Raw genomic sequence first — 22,020 nt, 5'->3', positions numbered from 1 at the left:
CCCTCTCTTTCCCTCTATTACTCACAGATTCTGAATGCCTTCTATGGGTTATGGAAATGAGGTGCCTGGTGGGCTATGTGTCTCCTGGTCAACCGGCTTTGCTTCTCAGAGCTCCTGACTTCTGAAAACATGCTCAGTTGAACAAGGGCTCTATAGCCCTCCTTGGTCCCATTCATCCTGGGCTAGTCCTGATGGTGTCTAGCTTCTGTTGGTCTTAATGGTCAGATAGTAAAAAGCATCTTTCATTCTTTAAGCTCCCCACCTTGGAGCACAGTGGGAAGGCATCACAATCCACACCCCTTGGCTTCTGTTTTTACTAAGCTCTTATTGCTCACACTTTCAAGAGACAGTCAAGGTGAGTTTTGACTGGAGATAGCAAGATTTTTTAGTCTTTTTTTCCATAAATGGTGTGTGTCGGGGGAGGGACACTTTGGAGAGAAAACTAACATTAAGACCATTCCACAGATTGGAAGGTGGAATTGTTTAAGTCATAAAAATATGACAAGGGACAGTCATTGTAGAAGCTTGGTTCCAGTGTTTAATAAATGTCTCATTTGAGCTATTATATTTCCCTTAACAGTACCAGGAATGCATTTGTCCCAGGTTGGCATCCATATTGCATCTCCAGGAGCTCACCAGAGCCACTGAGCCTGCAAGGAGAGCTGCATGTGTTTACTGTATGGTGATTGTTTTACTGTGGGATGCATGGTCAGTGTCTTGAAAGAATTGGCAATTAGGAGATGTATCCTCTGTGCAGCAGATACCTGCTTTGGGAGACTTCAGAGCATCACAGATCAGCATCCTTAGAAAGAAGCCCACACTCTGAACTTGACTAATGTATGTGACCTAACTCTGTATACAGGGTGTGTGTGTGTGTGTGTGTGTGTGTGAGAGAGAGAGAGAGAGAGAGAGAGAGAGAGAGAGAGAGAGAGAGAGAGAGAGAGAGAGGAGAGAGAGGGAGAGGGAGGGAGGGAGAGAGAGGGGGAGGGAGGGAGGGAGGGAGAGAGAGAGGGAGAGAGGGAGAGAGAGAGAGAGAGAGAGAGAGAGAGAGAGAGTACACTCATGTGCATGATCACATAACTATTCACACATGTGTGTGAGGCCAAACGACAAACAGGGTGTTGCTCCTTAGGAGTTGTTATCTCTTCAGTGCCTCCCGTTTATGGCCTGGTGGATAAAGTGCAAGCAAATTTGTTATTTCAGGGAAATACAATGAAAGTTTTTAAAAAACCCCATTTTAAGATTTGAGGCCCCAGTTTCCTCATCCACAGAATGGGTGTGATCATAATAACCTGGGGAGAGGGTTCACAATGAGACAAGAAAGAAAACATGTCTGGCTCTGACCATCATCCACACAGTAGCTGCACCTTGCCATGTCTGCCAGTCCTCCACTGTAGGCTTTTTTATGTCAATCAACATCAGGAGCTGAACCTTCCATGTGTTTTCATAGTAAAGAAAGGAGGTAGGGAAATAATGGGACCTCCTTATTCATACTCATCAGGTTGCTCTGGTTTAGAAGACAAATAATATCGGAGGAGGAGAGCCTCTGCCCTGCTAGACTCCCTGAAGCCTCCAGGATGCATCAGTAGTGGCTGGGCACCCCCCCCCTGCCCTGGAGGGCAGGAAAGTTCACATTCTACCAACAAAGCTTCACCTACACTCCATAGTCCTCTCCATTTCCACCCCTAGCATGCTGGGATAGAGATGCCGGACTCAGTTCATTTTTCATAATGATGATCCTACCAACTTGGCTGTCTGTTCCAAAAAGAAGCTAGATTTACAAGCAAATGCAACAGTGTGCATTTGCTTAACATAATCCCAGAACCATTTGGATATGAAAAGCCTTTAGTAATTGGCTGGGAGAATTAGTTTAAAGTTGGCATAATTCCTAGCTATATGCATGCACGTTGTTATTTTTAAGCAATCTGTGTGTTTAGATGCCATCAAGCTAATTAGGAAATATGTATTTGCACAGAACCCAAGTCAAGTGTAATTGAATGGAGAAAATAAATCCTTCTCACAAAGCTAATGTGTACCTTTTGAATCTCCAAAGTTCTCAAAATCACCTCATGCTAAGAATATACAAATTCATTTTAAGCTGATTATTTCATTTCCCCCAATAAAGATCAGCATATGAAACTAACTGTTGTTACCACTAAGATGGGAAGATGAAAGAAACAGGTAGATAAATTAAGGAAGAATATATGATATATGGTAGAAAGATAGCTAACCAGATGATAGATAATAGATCGATGACAGATACATGGTGATAAGTATTAAATAGACGGATGCATTGACAGTTGGTGACAGATAGATGATAGAGTGATATGTGACAGATGACAGAGATGCATGGACATATATACATATGTACATATATAGAGTAGATAAATAGATAGACAATAAATCACTGATAGATGATAGATGTATAGATGATGGATAAATAGATGTCATATAGACTGATAGATGATAGTTAATTGATAGGTGATAGAGATGGATAAATAGACATATAAATGATAAAAGATAGTTGATAGATTGGCAGGTGATAGAGAAATGAAAGATACATAGATGTTGATGGCAATGATAGATTGATTATAGATAAATAGATGATTGAGATAGACAGGTAATATATAGATGATCTGGTAGATATTAAAATGTCTCAGCAATATGTAATATGTGCCTGATTCTCTGAAAGCCCTGTGTTGTTCTGGACCCGCCTGCTGTACTGGGAAGGAGCTGCTTGGGGTACTGACCCTGCTAATGGAGAAGAGCAGCCCGGGCCGGTCAGAACACACGCCGGTGAAGCAGAAGCGCAGCTTCCAGTAGAAGAGGTGCTCCCAGATGAAGGTGATGAGGCTGAGGGCCATAGCCGCGGCCAGCATGTAGAACACGCCCGCCATGTTGTCGATGTCCAGCTGGCTGCTCATCACCTCATTCTTCTCATTGTGGCAGATGCCTGTAAGCCACAGCGTCTCCAGTTCCTCCATCTCACCTGCATAGAACATAACACCAACTGGCAGTGAAGACCTTGCTGTAGGCACTTCTGAGTTGGTAACAGGTACATGACTTACAATTGTGTGACCTTAAGGTAAGTTACTGAGCTTGGCTGACCTTTGGCTGCTCAGTTGAGGATAACACCTCCCTGCTACTATTATGAACTCAATTAAATTAGATGGTATTTACAGTGTGATGAATTTGGCAGCTCCTGGTATAGTTTTGATCATGGTTGCAGCCTCCTCATTATTTTTTTTGTCCTCTATACACCCCAAAACCTCATCCACCCAAGTTCATGCAGGATAGGCATGATGCAGTGGAAATATTTAACCTCCAAACCCCTTACTTCCATGAATAATGTGTATAGCAAGAGTGCATACTCCAGGGAGTTGTGGTGAGGGTCAGTTGAGTCTGGTTCACATCAAGTTTCATAAACAATAGCTTGTTGATTGTAAGGAGGAAGATGCCTGGAACCATGCCTGACAGATGGTGGACCTCAGCTATATGAGTTTCTTCTTTCTCATGTTTAGAACACCCAAAACCACTTCAAAAAACTCACCCATAAGTGATGAGCATAAGATGCTAAACATTAGTGAAAGAAAGACGTCTTGGCTCTGAATGGCCCCTTGCAAAGCAAACATCTTCTTCACTTCAATAGGTGACTAAGGAAACAGGTGTGCTTTTCATTGGGAATGAAAAGGAGGCACACCTTACACTATTTCTTTGGTGCATTTTATCCAGTCCCCATTGAAGATCAAATTCCAGGATCTCAGTGTCTAGTAATTATACCAACCATCTACAGTTTACTAAGCACTGACATTTACTCCATGAATCAGTCTTAAGAATTCTATCTCAGGGACATTAATCATCACAGAAAACTTATATGCTAAATGCAAATCATGACTCCATTGTGTATGTATGTAGCTGATCTCTAAGCTGAGTAGGAGGTATCTGATGGAAAATGAAAGGATGATTTTAAAAGTTTGTGCTGCCTCTCTGTTATCGTTATGGATTTCAAGTGAGTCTTGTTTTGAAGTTTTGTGAAATCAGTGTATTATCATCTCTGTTTTTCTCTCATTTTTGAATGCAAGCTGGTGGTGATATTTTCTGGGCCTTGTGGTAACATTCAGTTTTCCTCAGATCTGAACTGCTGTCGTGGGGTCAGGGTCTGCTCACTGCCATTTGCTGGCTTCACGATCTCTATTTTCTCTCTTCCTTTTGATTTTGGTGTAGAATCTACATGTGGATTTGCTTTATTTATTGAGATTTTTGGTCTCGGTGTGATTGTTCCATCTGATGACTCTTGGGGAAATGTTCTCACCACGGGCAAGTGAGATGACTTGGCATATAAGGGTACTTGCTGCCAAGCCTAAGACCTGAGTTTGATCCCTGGGATTCACATGGTGAAAAGAGAGAACAGACTTCTGATAGTTGTCCTCTGACTTCCACGTGTGTGCCTGACATGTGTCCTACTCATGTACACATATATAAATATTAAAAAATAAAAATTTTGTCTACTATTGCTTTAAATGCCCCCATTTTAACATTTTTAAATAATTCATACCTCTCTGTAACTCTTCCTAAACTTTGGCAACTACTTATCTATGGTGTTATCTTTTCCAGTGTCACGTAGTTGGAAGTATTTCAGACTGGCTTCTTTCGCTGCATAATATGCCTTATAAGGCTCCCTTGTCTCCTCAATACTGAGTTCCACATTTGGATACAGTTTGCTTATCTGTTCACCTGTAGATGTTGATGTTGGTTCTTTCCAAATTTGCACCGTGACAAATAAAGCCACTACAAACATTGATTAGTGAAGATGTTTATGTGGATATTTTTTATTCATTTGGTTAAAATATCTAGAGAAATTTTGTGAAATTCTCTGGATTATATGGTAAAGAAGTGCTGAGCTTTCTAGGAAACTGCCCAACTGTATTCCAAACTGACAGTACTGTTCGCATCCCCCCTACCCACCGGGCTTGGATAGTTTTGTCAGGTTTATGCAGGACTTTTCCTCTTTTCCTAGCTGACAGTGCTACCTGGATGCTGTAATTAGCAATTCTCTGATGACCTGTAATAACTCATTTTGTCCTGAAAATTGGAACAAAGAGTGTTGTCAGTCTACCCTTTAGGTTATTAATCTTGTTTTCATATTTACTTATCTTTGTGGGCTGGAACAGGTTGATCCACACAAAGATTCATTCTCTAGCTCATTTGTTCTCTAATTGGTAATATTTCACTTTATGCTTCCATTTTAATCTCTTTATTTTACATGAGCTATTTGTTTGTTTCTTTCAAAGCTTCAGCTGTTCTTTTCATTATGATTTTCAAACCTGTTCTAGTTTAGCAATTTCAAGCCTATAGCCAAGGGGAATCATTTTTAGACTTTTCATTCTGTTTGCTCTGTGCTCTCACTCATGGTAGTTGATTTCTTTGTGACAGTTGTAATCTCTTGAATTTTTTATTTAGTCTTTGGTGATTTCATATGTGCATACAATGTACTTAGATCATATCTCCCTCTGCTCACCTCCTTCAGCTCCTCCAGGGTGCCTCCTACATTCACCTCCAAGACTCACAACTTTTATTTTTAAATAACCCACTGAGTCTAATAAATGCTGCCAATTTATGCACAGGTATAGGGCATCATGCTCTGGAGCACTGGCGACCTACTATGGGCCACACTGTCGACGAAAGCAGATTCTTCTTTCTCCATTGCTCATTAATTGCCGGCAGCTCCTCTGCTGGAGGCGGGGCCTTGGGAGCCCCTGCCCGGCCCATGCTGGAATGGTAACTGGCTTGATCTTGTCCCAGCAACTGTAGCTCTTGTGAGTTTGTGAGGGCTATGGCCCTGTCATGTCACAACAATCTCTCCCGACCTCTGGCTCTATCTTTCTGTCCCTCTTCTTACATTCTCTGAGCCTTGGAGGGGATGTGATATATGATATAGACACCCCATCTGGGGCTAAGCATGCTCCTATCACTTTTTCCAATTTCAGGTTTCAGTATTAACTACTGCCTGCTGCATACCTTTCTAGTTTTTGATCCTGAGTTAATCCTCTGCAGAGTTATTCTTCCTCTAAGAATCATAAGCTCCCCAAGATCACAGGGTGACAGAAGTGTCCCTAGAGATGATTTTGGAGCTGCCTTCTACCACAGCTCCAGGAGTTTTTAGCGTACTCATGTTCTGTATGAAAAGACTGAATGCGGTTATTGCATCATTTAAGTGATGCACATGTGGATGCTCAAAGGCTTCTCGGTTCAGTTTCTCACTCAGCAGCAAGCAGATGGAAACCCTCCCTGCATTTTCTTTGCTTTGATGGACAGAGATTTTCCCAGTTTCCTTTTCATAGACAAAATGACTCATTGAAGGTCTCAGAAGTTGTACATTAGAAGGGAAACATGCATATTTATGAGAGGAAAAAATATTAAGAACTCTATCTCCCAGCAAGTTCATCACACAAGATGGCAGTTCTGGTGAATCAGCATTGAGGACACAGTGGCAGGAAGGGCTGTCCTGGCTGAACTCCTTCCCTTTCAACATACTCCAGCACCACACACAGTTGGAAATGTCATGGAAGATGAATATTATCTTCCGTCTACCCAGCACTGACACAGACTCATCCGAAGCCCTCTGTCTACCATGAGCCTCAAGGCTTGTATAACTGCTTCTTCTCTTTCTAAAGCCACTAATGCCACTTCCTGAAAACACAATGTATTGTTGAGCTCCCCCCTCCCTTGAGTTTGTGAGGACACACATACAAAAATGGGTCTTTCTCCCTAGGATTCATACAAGTCCCAGAATATCTTCTCTTTAGTGTTGTCTCAAAAAGAGCCAGGTTTGTAAGCCAGTGACACTGGGAGTCTGGCTGAAAGAAACATAGCCTTGATTCCTTTCAAGATGCAAGTACAAAGAATTTTTTGTCTTTGTCCTTTGCCCGAGCATACCACACCTCTCTTTAGAATTAAGCCAACTTGGTAAGCCCAAACCAGATTCTGAAAGGAGAGTGACGTTATATTTCTCAGCACCAATTACAGCCTATTCAAATCATTTTTCAGTTAGATACTTCTGGCCTGTGGCCCTCTTCCTAGTGTAGGGAACTGTGGTTCAAATACTTTCTTATTCTGTTTTTAATCTGCTCAAGTATATTATAATATCCTTGAGGGAGATCAGGGACCGTGCTTTATGATTTTGGCATTTTTCATGGCCTACAGCACATACTAAGCATCAGATCCATATTTTCTGTTTCTATTTTTTTAATTTGTATCCCCAAGCTTAAATTGTGCAGGACTATAAAAATGCGCAGATCTTTTTTGCTGTTTTCCTGACTTATAAATAGATGGAAAGCCAGAACAAATGGGGAGTGTTGCAGTGGTTTGGAGAGTGAGTCTTGACAATGAGGAAGCCCTGAGCTGGTGTGAGGAAGCCCTGAGCTGGTGTGAAGAAGCCCTGAGCTGGTGTGAAGCATTGAATATCATTTTCATAAGGAAAAGCTTGGCATTATACATCCCATTGTCATTTTAACCTCTTACAAAGAGGTTCCAGCATTGTTAGTTTTATCATAGGAAGCAGGGCTGGCAAATGGGATTGCTAAGTCTGTTTCCTGAAGGAGGCTCATTCTTGCTGGGAGGATGCAAACCAGATTCTCCCAGGAGCAGGGAAAGCGTGGCTTGTGGCCAGACCACATCATCTTCTCCCTTCCTAGGAGAAGATTGGTGGCAGCGAGGTCTCTCTTCTGTTCATGCCTCTAATGACAGTGACCCATGGGACACTGCACCTATGTCAAAAGTTCTTATTTTGGTCTTCCAGGGATGCATTGCCATGTGCAGGCATCACTGGCAGATGTCCTGTGTACATGGGTTCCTGAAATCACATTCAGGTTCCCACAAAGTGCCTTGCTAGCACATTAATGGCTGAGCCATCTCCCTAGTCCACATTTTTTATTTAACAAAATTACATAAAAGCTACTATATTCTGGTACTGTCATGATTTATTTTTATTTATTTTTTAAAACTAATTCATCACCCTCATATTGATGTACTGTGGCTAGTTCCATTACCATTGCCATCTGCAGCTGAGATTTAAGGTAGATAAGTTGTGGGATTTCCTTTTGCATTCCAATTTAGACATCTTCCAAGTGGGAATACAAGGTTATTGACTTCATAGGAGATTTGTTAGAATTAAATGATGTTGTATGCATGCTACTCACGTGCTAATGGCTCGCAAGTGTTTCTGGGGATAGTATTCTTACCACATGAAGTCGGGGAAGATAGGGAGTAGAGTTGGCCACACAAGCCTTCCTGTGCCCTTCTAACTAATGTATTCTGGAAATCCAAGAATGCCTAGCCCTGGAAGAGACTCAGCTTTTAGAAGACTACTATCCAAAGTGAGAGGAATCAGTCTCTTACTGGCTGGAGTCTTCAACACTTCTGCCCTCAACACTTCTACACTTCTGGGGGAGTGAGTCCCCAGTGCTTCTGGGGAAGTCAGTATTACCAGGGGAAGTCCTCAACACTTCCAGGGAAGTGCAGTTGCTTTTCAGATTCGATTTCACTCTACCCTGTAAGACCACCTATGAGCTAAGGGGATTGCTACAGGAGGGATTTGATAGCAAGCAATGTGACTGTTTTTCCACTTCCCAGTATGTCTTCCCTGAGGTCAGTTTTAAAAAAATACATTTTGAACCTGTATCCTTTAGGCTTTGTCTGGGCCTAAGAATGTGCTAAATACATTTTTTTTTTAAAAAAGTCATCTCCCATGTACAACCTCACAGGCAGACATCTACTTTTTTTTGTTTGGTTGGTTTTGGTTTTTCTAACCAAAGTCCTTGATCCTCAGCAGGGATGATGTGAAAAGATGTTTGGGTTTTCTGAGGTCTTTATGGTTGGGTTTATTTTTTCTTTACTCATTCACACATTTTTAAAGGTGTATATATTTTTCATTTAGTGATAAGTAGCATGCTGCTGTTGGCATCTATGAACTCAGAGTCCTCCAGAAAGAGACTGCCATGCAAATCAGTAATTATGTCATGGTAAGATTAGGTTTTCATAAGGCTAGAGGCAAGGAGAAACACAGAGTGTTTGTGGAACAAGGAGGAGTTTGGAATTTTGGGGAAGGAGGAGGGAACTCAAATGAGGGGCTAAAAGAACATAAGGACCTCTGGGTACCCTGCAAGCAGCAGACTACTGGCGGCTTTCCACAGTGAACACTGACCTTGTAGCTCAAGATGCTTTGGCTGCCGCCCATGTTTCTCCACTCATAGTCCCCTGACAGGAAACCAGTGTTTCTTCACACAAAGTGTAAGACCAGCTGGAATAGGCGTGTGTGTGTGTGTGTGTGTGTGTGTGTGTGTGTGTGTGTGTGTTATGTTGTGCCTCATCCAAACTTCAAATTTGGATGATAATTCTGAAGTATGGCAGAAGATTACTAGAAAAATCTATCACAGTGACATAATCTCTATTAGAGTCCTGTCCTTTGCTCAAAGGCACCCAGAGCATGTAGAGCAGACTCTCCTGCTTAGGAATAAATTGTCATTGGAAGAAACTTGAGAGAACTGACTGGATTCACCTTAGGATATCATCAGGGTCACCATCACCCATAACCATCAGCTGTGGGTATTCTATGCATGTCTGAGCACATGTGGGCATATCTGTGAGAGTGTTTCTAGACTGGATTGCTTGGGGAGGAGAGAACAGGCCTGAATGTGGACAACACCACTCCATGGGCTGGGGCCCTAGACTGAATAAATAGAAAGTAAAAGGAGCGTCAGCATTTAGTTTTCTCTGTTTCCTGACTGTGGACACTTGGGAGTAGAGCCCTTCTAACTGATGGAGTGTGTGAATTAAAGAATGCAAGGCCAGGGAAGAGACTGCCCCATCACCGTGATGAACTGCCTCCCCCAGAACTGTGAGCCAAGACAAACCCTTCCTCTAATAAGTTGCCGCTTGTCAGGCATTTGATCACAGTGCTAAAACATGTAGCTAATATAGGAAGAGACCACATTTTCTCCCAACATGGCATCCTGGATACTGCTTCCACATAGACAGCCACAGTGGAGTCTAATTGTGTCTTTGCCTTCATCAAGGAGAGGTACGCTTAAACAGAGAGGGGGTTTTTGTTTCATGTTTCTGGTATTCCCAACACACAGTGCAGGTCTTAGCATACTAACCACAAATGGTACAAGGGTCTTCTCTTCTTGTCTGTTTCGTGATGCACAGATCTAAGAACCAGCAAGAGCCTCAAAGAGATCGGTCTCTGAAGCCACAAGCACAGGCTTAGAAACCGTTTATGGAACTCAGCAATGAGGGCTGGCTTTTAGGGCAGACTCAGTCCCATCAAAGCTTTTGGACATGGAGATGGTGGTTCCCATGGGGTGCAGCTTCCATCTATAGCCCAAAGACGTCAGCATGATGTTGTTGCTGATCCCATTAGGTTTTCTTGAGCACCACAAGGGGAACTGACCCCATTCCATCTTGTTTCATGTCTTGCTAAGGCTTTGGGCACCTTGAGCTTCTCAGAAGCCCAATTGGAACCGAAAATGGCAAGGCAACAGCTTTCTTTGTGTGAAATCTAGGGCACAGAGCCACACACACTTGTGTTTTCAACAAGAACAGACTTTGGTGTAGCTGCAGTCCTGGGAATGAGAAAAGTTTGGGTCCTACATAGTCAGGGACTCTTCATGTGGAAGGAAGATGCCGCTCAGATTGTGGATGTGTGATCATCAACAGAGAAAGGCCAGTATGGTGCCTGACCACCGGCCTTGGGGCTTTTACTCATTAACTACACATGCTAGACTCAAAATCATGTAGGTCAAGTGCAGCTTCTCAGATGTAGAGGTGAAAAACTGAAGTCCCTTTCTTCTTGTAGTGACTCCAAACCCTTAAGTTTTAAATAGGAAAGGAGGGAGGGTACGGCTAGAATGATGGCTCAAAGGGGAGGGGCATGGCTTGAGTGATGGCTCAGCTGTTAAAGTACTTGCTATATAGGACATGAGGTTGGACCCCAGCATCCATATGAAAATCCAGGTGTAGCAGTGTGTACCTGTGATCCTGGTCCTAGGAGGCAGAGACAAGAGGCTCTTGGGGCCTTGACCAGCAAGCCACCTTTGACTAACAGGCCAGTCTAGCCAAACTGACAAGCTCCAGGTTCAGCAAGAAATCCTGTCTCAGAAAACAAGATGGAGAGTGATAGAGGAAGACACCGATATATCCATATGTGCTTGCCAGAGTGTGTACATCCTCTCCCCCCCCATGTATACAGCACAAACACATGTGCACACACACACAGGGATGGGGAAGAAATCTCCTAAACCCAAATCTAACCCAACATGTCTGACAAATAAGAAAGAAATAAAAACTAAGCAATGTGGGGCATGGGAATAACATTCTGGAGCCCATGACCTCTCAACCTGTGAACTCAAAGGGTCATCGGGTATTTGCTAAAAAGGCAAAAAATATCTTTGATGGTGGTATGATGAGAAATAGTACGAGATTCTGGATACCAGTAGACTGAGTTTGGAAGATAAATAGTCCTTATTTAAACGTCAGAATATTCCATTTCTGCATAATGCTGAGAAGTCACAAACTAAAATAAAAATAGGGCTCGGATTAAATGTATCCAGTTAGATGCAGAGACAAGATGTCTTTGGCATAAATTCTTCAACCACCACCTTCCAGTTGAGGTTTCTGCTCTGGGGATGGAACTTGACTATTGCAAACTTGGTTTCCGCTTGTCACCATCTGTCTGGGGGTTCACAGACCATGTGACCAACTTTGCAACCAGGACTCAGAACATTTAAATGCACACAGATTCACAGTGTTTATCTTTTTGGAGAAGATGAATAAAAAAGATGAGAGGGTTGGGCAGGTCTGTGAATATCAAACAGTGGACATGGTCAAAATTTCCCATCAGAGGATGGAGTTGGAGAGAAATACTTCTCTAAAGTAAGGCTGAAGGTGTGTGCGTGTGTGTGTGTGTGTGTGTGTGTGTGTGTGTGTGTGTGTGTGTGTACAGTGAGGGGGACAGATGCTGACCTCAGAGATGCTGACACCAGGTGCCTTCCTCAGCCACTCTCCACCTTTTGTTGTTGTTGTTGAGGAGAGGCATCACCCTGAACCTGGAACTTGCCAGTTTTGGAATTTGGCTAAGCTGGCTGGTCTGTAAGTCTCCATCGTCATGGCACAGGGATTACAAGCCCATACATACCACCATGCCAGGCTTTACAAATACATACATGCCACCATGCCTAGCTTTTCACATGGCTTCTGTGATGAACATCAGATCCTCACGCTTGAACATGGAGTACTTTGCCAACTGACAGCCTGTAAGAAAACTTGCAGGAAACCATGAGCATCTCTGTGGAATAGGCTTTTCTCGTACCTCTTAGCCGGTCTGCTTGCACAGACACAGACAGTCAACCTGATATAACTTCAAAGGCATATAAATATGGAACACAAATGAATTCACACTAATGTTTTGACATTGCACATTTTCTCCATCCAATGTCCTCAAAGTCTTATGACTCACACTGTAATGACATGAGGATTTTTAATATCACTAAGGGGCCTTAGTGTTTTAAAAGACTGTAGCTGTAAGAAAAGAAATGATAGCAATAATTTCATATTTCATGCCAAGAAATATATCCTTTCTTTCAGCAAATAAAATGACCTCACTACTTTTCAATTCCATTTTTATTGCAGTGTTGACAACCAGCTCCCTGGGACTGTAAAATCCACGGTAAAATGGACTACTTCCATTTTATCGGTATTCTCCATGGCCTAGGACAGTGCAAAGAGCGTAAGGCACACTCATTCATTGTGGAATGAAGTTGAGAGAGTGGGAGGAGGAGAGGGAGGGAGGGAACGGGAAAGAGATGCTGAGGGAGACAAAGAAAGGGTTAAAGACAGAAAGGAAGGAACAGCCCCATCACGGGAAGGACCACATTTGCTTTCAGTACCATCCACGGCTGAAACAGGAAGAGGACTCTTGCTTTGTGTGGAGTATGGAGAAGAGGGCTAGTGTACAAAAGATGCCCCTCCATCAGCTCAATTCAATTCAAGACAAGGGAGTCACTATATTCAGATTTCAACTTGGTATGTGAAGCAGATATGGTGATCCTCTGCCCCTATCCCACTGATCTGAGGCCATGTCCTATGGACCAAGGTTACCAAATATATCAAGGTCAATGCTGGGGGGAAAATCTAGGTTTCCATCCTGTTGGCTATGATCACATTACACTATTCAGCTCTGCAGCTAAACACTAGGAGCTCAGCTGTGCTTAGTTCTCTCTGTCTCAGCCACGGGCCAATTACCCACAGGAAGAGCAGCAGGTATTGCTGGTGGAAGTGTGACTGGTTGTGTATCTCCTGAAAGCTGGCAGGACAGATCTACCAGCACTTAGTATGTGTGCTATGTGACCATCAACGTCACTCAATTGAGAATTCCAAAGCTAGTAAGTGAATGGTGCACAGAGAGATGCACAGGGATAGTCAAAGCAGAAACAAGCTACAACTATTGCAAAGATCGATTAGCAGCAACGTTGAAAAGTACACGGAAGAAACTTTGTTCAACACAATACCTCATACCAATGAAAAGTCAGTTATCAGTGCCATTAAACGGCACGAAGGAGGAGCTGGAGCAGGGAACGGGTGTGTAGGCACCATCTAACATGATTTGTGTGTGAAATTACAAAATAATGAATAAAAAAGGAAGAATATGAAATTTAAAACCTCATGTATGTGGTTTGATTCAACCATGTATTTGAAGGTCAGAAGTAGGTAAACCTAACTCCAAACCATGGAGGGAAGAATGGTAGATATTGTGGGGAGGGGATGCAGGTTGACTTGGCCCTAAGGAAGCTTTCTGGGTTGTGTTCAGCATCTTAAATGAGTGGCATCAATGTACAAAAGTTAATGAGGCCTTGGGGCTTGTGCCATGTAATGAATGCACATCATATTTCTCAAAGACCAAAGGAAGAAAGACCAAGCATCATAGCAAAAGTAGAAGACAGCCTTTCATTTGGGAAATTAAGAGGAGAGAGTAAAAACAAGTATAAGAAAACAGACATCCTAAGAGAGAAGAAAACCTTATTCAATGTGTGATTTCTTTACAAAGAAAGAGAAATGCTTCAAGGGTAAAGGGGGAATGTGCTATATTTTGTTAAATTCATTATTGTTAGAGTTATTTTAAAACAACCACACTTAACTTTTATCACTTAAACAAGAGATCAGAACTCTTTTGTCTGAAGAGAGCCAATTAGCAAATATGTGCAGCTTTATGATGATATGGTCTCTGCTACTGAAGTGCCACTCTGCCCTGGTAGCATAGAGTTCTAGGTGATGTGTGGGTGTGGCCGTGTGGCCATTAGTGCATAATAGGCAAGAGGGCACAGTCTGTAGAACACTGATTCAAAGAAACTGAGACTCACAACTGGCCATGTGGAGTACTCACCTTAATGGAACGTTTCTCACACACACACACACACACACACACACACACACACACACACACACACACGACTCAGGAGAGAAAAGACTAAGAATTGGAGGTTGGAGAATATCACTGCAAAGAATGTCTTTTGGATACAACAGAGCTGTAGCAGTCATGAGCCACAACAGTTATGGTTGCTGGGATGAGACCTGAACAAGATCAAGCTAGACACCATTCCAGCATGCACAGGGAAGTGGGGAAGAGGCTCCCAAAGCTCCAGCCCTAGCAAGGCGCCACTGGCAGTTGATGGGGGAGTCAGTTTTCTTCAGCAGTGTAGCCCACAGTAGGTTGCCCAGGCTCCAGTGCCTTACACACCTGTGTATGGGCAGCAACACTCAAGTGGACAATAAAAAGGGAAAGAAAAGAAGGAGAAGGAGGAGGAGGAGGGGAAAGCATGAAGATGGGAGAGAGAAGTGAGAGGGTGTCTAGGAGGAATTGGAGCAGGGAGCCGGCGTATGTAGATATGATCTAACAGTGTATTTATATATGAAATAACGAAAGAATGAATAAAAAGGAAAATGAATAAATTTTCAAACCTTATACATGTGGATGGGAATAAATTGCAGTGTAAGGAGACCCTAAATACATCACCTAAGCTTGCTGGGCACTCACTATTCCACCAAGATATTCTCATGAATTGTGTTCAACACCCAGTAGCACAAAACAAGCAAACAAAAGCAGGTAATGTTTCCTTGGTTAAGTATTTCACTCAAAACTAAAACAACTGTTGCTATCAGATAATAGACACACATAAAAATGTTTAAAGTCAGCAAACGTAGAAATATCTGTATGTGTGTCATTAATTATTATTTAAAGAAATGCACTCCACATGACAGGATCCAGTAGGCAATATACAAATTGGAAATAATAGTGTGAAGGTAGTAGATCTGAGTAGTTTTTCATATCTATCTGTCCATCTGTCTCCCATCCTGTCAAGCTTGCACGAGGCTGGCACTGCCTTTGACTTACCAGCAAGCCACCATGTCTCATTTCCATCTTTGATGGTTCCCCTGACACTTGACTTTGCCTCGTTTAAGCGATTCGCTGCTTGTCAGCTCATGCTTGATGCTGCAGACTTTTTGTGAACCCGGTTGTCTGTCAGACTGATAACAGATACTGAGATTCTGAAAACCAAAGGGTCTGTTGGGAAATTCTCAGGGGGAACTCACACAGATGCAGATTCTAAGAGCTTCAGTGCCCAAGGGAGAGTCAATGACCCTTGTGGATATTTATGGATTTTTATCTGTTTCCTAAGTAAGTACTGTTCCATTATTATTCCAAGTATGTTGCTAGTTAAAATTAGGAGGGAAATAAACAAGCCTAATTTTCATGATACCATCTGGTCACAGGCCAATGAAGAAGCCATTAAGGCCTTTATTGCTAATGTATGCTCAGAACTGACAGATCTCTTCTCTGAAAGCACTGTTTCTGAATGGAATAGTTTGTCCTGGGTACAGCTTTAGGATTATAGGACAGTCAAAGTGACTCAGTGGCTAGGACATTAAAATGGTCATTTATCAACACCCTCTTTGAGTAGATAGATAGATAGATAGATAGATAGATAGATAGATAGATAGATAGATAGATGATAGAATCAAAGATGCTGTTCACATGTAAATGAATTTGTATACATGCAAACATTATCCATATTGACCATGAACAAAAATGAGATCTACATAAGAAAATTAGGCTCAGTCAACTTACCATCCATCAATAATGATCTTGCGTCACATTGGGTGGCTTCTGATGAAACTACATCCACACATGTCAGGAATCTGACCATTTCTGGTCTCTCTCAGTCAATCAATGGCTCATTCTCCAACTGAATGTGGAGCTTCAGCCAAGCCTATATTATTTTCAACACCATTATAATAGCCAATAATAGAAAGTAAAATCTTTGGCAACAGCAAAGATTCCCATGCGTATTTTGATCCTTTCTGACTGCTGCTTCTATTCACGCCCTACCCTCAGCCTCCTATATTCTTTATTGTGGTTGCCATGGGCTGATGCTTGGAGATCCTATGGCATTATTTCTCATGTTTTCACCCTCACCTGCATCTCAGTGTAAGTCAATGGGGATCCTCGAGAGAAGGAGGATGGAGAAAACTCATGGATTGGGCCTCATGGATCCCATTTGCCAATTAGAAGAGATGTCTCCAAATGTTAGAAGCTGTTATTCCAGAAAGTGACTCTTAAGTATTGGGTATTTGGGCCAGCATAGAGAAAATAAATGTGCCTCAGGAGAGTGAAAATTAGTTGAATCTAAAAGTTTTTTCTGACACACACACACAAACACCCAAATTCCATACCACGCCCTGGACTGAGGAAGTAACCCAAGGCCTCATGCATGCTAGACACATGCCCAAACTCTAATCTATATCCGGAGCCTCTTTCTGATTTTATTTTGAGACAGTGCCTCAATAGTTTGCCAAAGCTGGCATTGAGTGTACTCTGTAACCTCGACAGGCCTCGCCATTTGTCATTCCCTCCTGAGCAGCTGGGATGACAGGCCTACACTGCAGGGCCAGCTCCCAAGCAGCTCTGTAAGTAAAGGCAGCAGGACAGGGCTGTTTCATCATCATTCTGTCCCGCCACCGAGCTTCAAAGCGGCTGCTATTCTCCACTGAATGAATGACTAGAGGGAAGAGTGAATGAGTGAGTGAATAAACAGGTGGGTTAATGAAAACTGGGTGCTTTGCCAGTGGCATCTAGTCCTCACTAACTGGATTAGAAAGTTTGTAATTTCCACAGTTCAGCCCAAACGGTGACTCCAGCCTTTGAAGTCTGGATTTGATTAAAACACATTTAGCGAACAATGATAACATTCTAGAATGCTGCGGCTTATGCTTGGCTGAGGATCTCCGCGGGGAACAAGAAATTCCGGCAAGCGAAGTGGGCCTTTGTGAACGTGGAAAGGCAGCTCTGCACGCCTGTATCGGGCCAAACATCAGACTTCTCTTAATTACATCCTGTCCTTGCTTCCTCCCTTCTCATCTCTTGCTTCGCAGTCCTGAGTTTCCCCAAAACTGCTAGGCTTGAAGGATCTCAAAAATTAGGATGGGTCTATTTCCAGGGCACCAGGGCCTGAGGCACAAACAAGTCTCCTTCACCGTGGAGAAGAGAATGATGGCCCAGGCCCCTTTCCCATCCTTGACCTCTGCTGCTAAGTGAGCAGCTGTAACACATGCCACTCTGCCATGCAAGAAAAACGTGGACTGAGCCTGGCGGGGACCTAAGATGTGAGTGGCCTGTGAGGGTTACAGCAGTCACACAGCACAAGACAGTTAAAGCAGAGGTCCTAAGAACCCTTCACATAGGCCCCACCCTCAGATCTGCTGGTAGAAGCCCTACGGTTTGGAACACCTCAGTTAATTTCCTTGTTACTCTGTTGTGAGGACTCAACAAACCAATGCCCATGAGGCTTCGATGATTTGGTGACACACAGCGATCTCTCTGTGACTGTCAGTGTCTGTGAATGTGCACGGCGGACCTTGGGTTTTCTGCACCTTTTCACTCTCCATCCAGTACCTACTCCACCCTCATTTTGCACAAATCTCTTTAAATTTGTGCTGCAGGTTGTCATAGGTGCTGCTGAGTCATCTGAAGACGTGGGGACCTGTGTCAGAAAGGACTGCTGGCAGGGCAAGCCAGAGACACAGATCACATCTCACAGGCAAGAGTGAATCAGCTGTGGTCCATGCCGGGAGCCAGGACGGGGTCGGGGATGGCTCTGAGGCTCCATTTTCCTCTTCAACACAGCTAATTGCTCATTTGCAAAAACCCAACCTGCTTTGCGGATGCCCGAACTAAAAATGACATAAAGTAGCCACTCAGCAAATCTTTCTCCAGTACCTCCTCCCCCGCGGCTCCCTTTCTCTGCTCTTTTCCTTTCCATGTCCTTCTTTTCCATTCCTTTTTCCTCTGTTCTCCTTTGCTCCTGCCAGCCTTCTCTTTTTCTTTCACTTTCTATTTCCCCATCATGGACCTGTGTGCTCCTCCCTCCCCCACTTGTCTGGCCCTTCTCTCTCTTTATCCACCCCCCCACCCCCACCCCCGGACACACACACAGAGCTAGTTGTTCTAGAGTTTCTGACCTTCTTTTCCTGTGCTCTTTGGTAAGTTACTTAAGTGTGGAGAAGAGGTTTTTGGATTCTTTGCACCTCCTCGCCCTCTACGCATCCCTCCATCCCCCATTTGCACATATCTCCTTAAATGGGCTGAGGCTGTAGACAGTCCAAACAAGGGATCATCAAACTTACTCTGTACGAGACTAAAGAATAGATGTGTACAACGCTGCAGGGCAGTTTCCACTGAAGCTGCTCAGTCCTGCTCTTGCAGTGTGAGAAATACCACAGCTAATACTTAATGCACAGGTACACCTGCTACCCAATTGTCCTTCATTTTTACAGACAGTGACAGGACTTGGCCAAGGCACTTCCGAACCCGATCAAGCCCAGAGGAAGCACAAGTTTCAGCAGTATGTTTCCAGTTTCCAGCTGCCTGGAAACACCATGAGTTCTGACTTACATGGTTGCTAGTTACGTGGGCACACTCAGAGACCTGTCTAAAGTTAGAGAATTTGGAAAACAAGTCTTGGTTGATACAATATACCAAACGTATGCATATGTGCACATACACAGAAATTATGAAGGAAACATTTGTGCGTTTTTATTCTTAGGGATTGCAGGAATGAATTCAGCAGAGAACACAGTGGGAGTCGACCCAGTTTAGCTGAAAGTCTGTCTAAAATGAAACTGCAGATATCATTCCCAGCTCTTTCTCTGATGATGCCTTTGCAGTGAACAAAGCCATACGTCAGTGAGGTAAAAACAGAAATCGAAGGTGGGGCACAGCAGCTTGTTCTCATGAACCCTTCCTTGGGACAGAGACTGGGGTGAGTGGTTGTGGGAGGTTTGCATGGAAGCTGTGAAGTGAGATGAATAAAAATGACTCATAAACATGAAAGAGGAGGAGGGGAGGGGCTGGAGGCCATGAACACATGTGTGTGCTTGAGGACTCAGTGTGTGCCTGCCTGTCGCCCCGTTAGTGACGCATTGCCTGGGAAGAGCCAGGTGGGCTCTCTGTCCACACACCTCTTCTGTCTGTCCACACTGTGCCGTAGCAGGGCAGGGGCTTGAGACATCCCTGCCCTTTATACCGGTCACGTCTCGATCCTGACTGGGCTGCTGGCCGCTGCAAACGGCAGCTGTGCCCCTCATGCCTTGCTCTTGTCCCACACACCGTCTTCCTCCAAAGGAACAAGGCAAGGGGTCACTACAAGGCTTCTTCTCCCCGTGTTTGTTTGGGACATGTTTGGCCTAGAAGGCAAGAAAACCTGGTTGTAGTCTAAACTCTGTCTCTCCCATACAACCATAGCTAAGGCCAGACCTTGTCTTTCTTGGCTTTAGGGTCCCAGGTGTGAGACAAGTGTCAGTAATGGATACTTCTCTTCTGTCATAAGAGCCAGGGATGTACCACCTTGCTGACTCTGTACATCAAGATAATTGTGTTGGAAAGATGAAATAAACCAGGGATATTGACATTATTGTACACAGATAAAACAATTGAGAAAAGTCCCTGCCTTACAGTGAATACAGGGCTCCTGAGGACAGTGACACTGGACTGTGGTTCACTGATTACCTCCCACATCTCTCTCCTTGCAACTACTAGTTATAGTTTGAACATAAGATATTCATAAGCTCGGGGCTTGAAATGTGGTTCCTGGTTGGTGACCCCACTGTGGGTGGTTGTAGTTCCTTGAAGAGGAGGGACCTAGGTGAAGGAAGTAGTCTAGCTTACACTTGTTTGAGCATTTAATCTTTAAACAATTCTGATTTAAAGATGAGGAAACCAGGACTCAAAGAAATGAATTTTCCTAGCACTGTGTGGCTCGGAGGGTTTTGACCAAACCCTGCCTCAGCCTTCAGATTGTTCTGTTTCCTGGGACGCTTACATGAAAGCAAGCTGCCACACATTCTCACTCTATGGAACTGCCTGCCACCAGGCTTTTCCTGCCACAGTGGACTATCTCCACAAGTGAACATAATCCTTCTTCCCTGAAGTTGCTTGTTGTCAGGTGTTGGTCATAGGAACTATTAATAATATGAGCATCTAATTTCTTTCCTTGGAAAAAAACTCATTGATCAGAGATGATAAACCAAATAAGCCCTGCAAACATATCTGCGATACTGCCAGCTCACTGAATGGGTTTAAATTGAGCATCTGATGTGCAGAGGTCATCTGTGAGTCCAGCGGAAGAAAGGGAAGCACAACAGACATGGACTTAAATGTGGTCCACCCTCAAGGGACTCCGAATCAGATCTCTTCATAGGGCCAGAGAACATGAAGCGGCCCTAAACAAGAACACGTCAAGTGTATGTCAGGCACCGAGCTAGTTTGTCTGAGATCACTGTGTGTGTGTGTGTGTGTGTGTGTGTGTGTGTGTGTGTGTGTGTGTGTGTGTGTGTGTCTGTGTGTGTGTGTGTCTGTGTGTGTGTGTGTGTGTGTGTGTGTGTGTGTGTGTGTGTGTGTGTGTGCTTGCATACCACAAGAGCCTCTGATCCTGCTATGTCTATTTCCCCCCCCAGCACCTGGGTTACAAGTTTAAGTGCTGCTTCACCAAGCCATTTAAGTGGGTGCTGGGGATTAGAACTCAGGTCCTCATGCTTGCACAAGTATTCTGGCCACTGTGTCACCCCCAGCTCCTACTTCTTAAAATGTAGGCATTTGTTGCTACAAACTTCCCCTCTATATTGCTTTGGCTGTGTCCATGGATTTTGGTAAACTCTTTCTATTTGTCTTAAATAAAGGAACTTAAAATTGTCCTTTTAAACATTGGTATTGACTCACTGATTAGTTTATACTCATTTTAACTTTTAACCTTTAAACAACTCAGATTTAAAGATGAGGAAATTGAAACTCAGAAAAATTAATTTACTCAGGTTCCAGGGCTAGGAAATTATAGCGCCTTCATCATTTCTCTTTTGCTTGGCTTGCATTGCTGAGTCCCACAGGATGCTGTGAGCTCAGAGCTCAGCAAGTTGAAAGGAGCGGTACCTGCCTTCAGGGGAGTCTTTATGGGGAGCAGAAGACTGAAAGACAGGCCACATTCAAATCTAGAAACAGAGTCAGAAGAGAGTAAAAGGAACTCCCTTTTCAAGAGGGCAGCATCAGAGAGTCTATGCTTGCCTAAAAATCCAAACGGCAGGATTTTAGATGTCGGGAGAGCGTTAGGGTGGAGGATATTTAGGGACTGCCTTTGTTCACACAGCCATGTCCTTCTGAGCCAGCCAAGGCGACAGCCTGAAAAGACCTCTGTGTTATTCCTCAGAATGGAGGCATGCATGGTCATTACCAGCCACACGGCAGGGTGTCTAGCTCCACCCAAGGAAATTAAGCTTGGAAGTTGGATCAGGACAGTGGTGAAGATATTAGCGGCTCATCCAGTGGCCCAGAGCAATTTATGAAAGTCCTAATTAGCTACAAAAAGAACATCTCCAGTTACGGGAACACTTTGCACTCCAGCTGGCAGCAGGGAGTCCCTA

The 22,020-nt window shown here is 43.6% G+C and overlaps 1 protein-coding gene across 1 annotated transcript in view; it reads right to left on the bottom strand.

The window, feature by feature from the left end:
- Positions 1–22,020, bottom strand: part of Grin2a (glutamate ionotropic receptor NMDA type subunit 2A) — a 420,443-nt gene that overhangs the window by 5,222 nt on the left and 393,201 nt on the right. The window contains exon 13 of the mRNA XM_015985718.3: positions 2,751–2,989. Within this exon, the coding sequence (XP_015841204.1) occupies positions 2,751–2,989 (239 nt within the window). The remainder of the gene's footprint in view (positions 1–2,750; positions 2,990–22,020) is intronic.

The sequence above is a fragment of the Peromyscus maniculatus genome, chromosome 8 (assembly GCF_049852395.1).
Source record: "Peromyscus maniculatus bairdii isolate BWxNUB_F1_BW_parent chromosome 8, HU_Pman_BW_mat_3.1, whole genome shotgun sequence".
In the NCBI taxonomy this organism is placed as follows: Eukaryota; Metazoa; Chordata; class Mammalia; order Rodentia; family Cricetidae; genus Peromyscus; species Peromyscus maniculatus.
The sequence above is the reverse complement of the archived record's forward strand: the minus strand, read 5'-3'. Positions and strand labels throughout refer to the sequence as shown.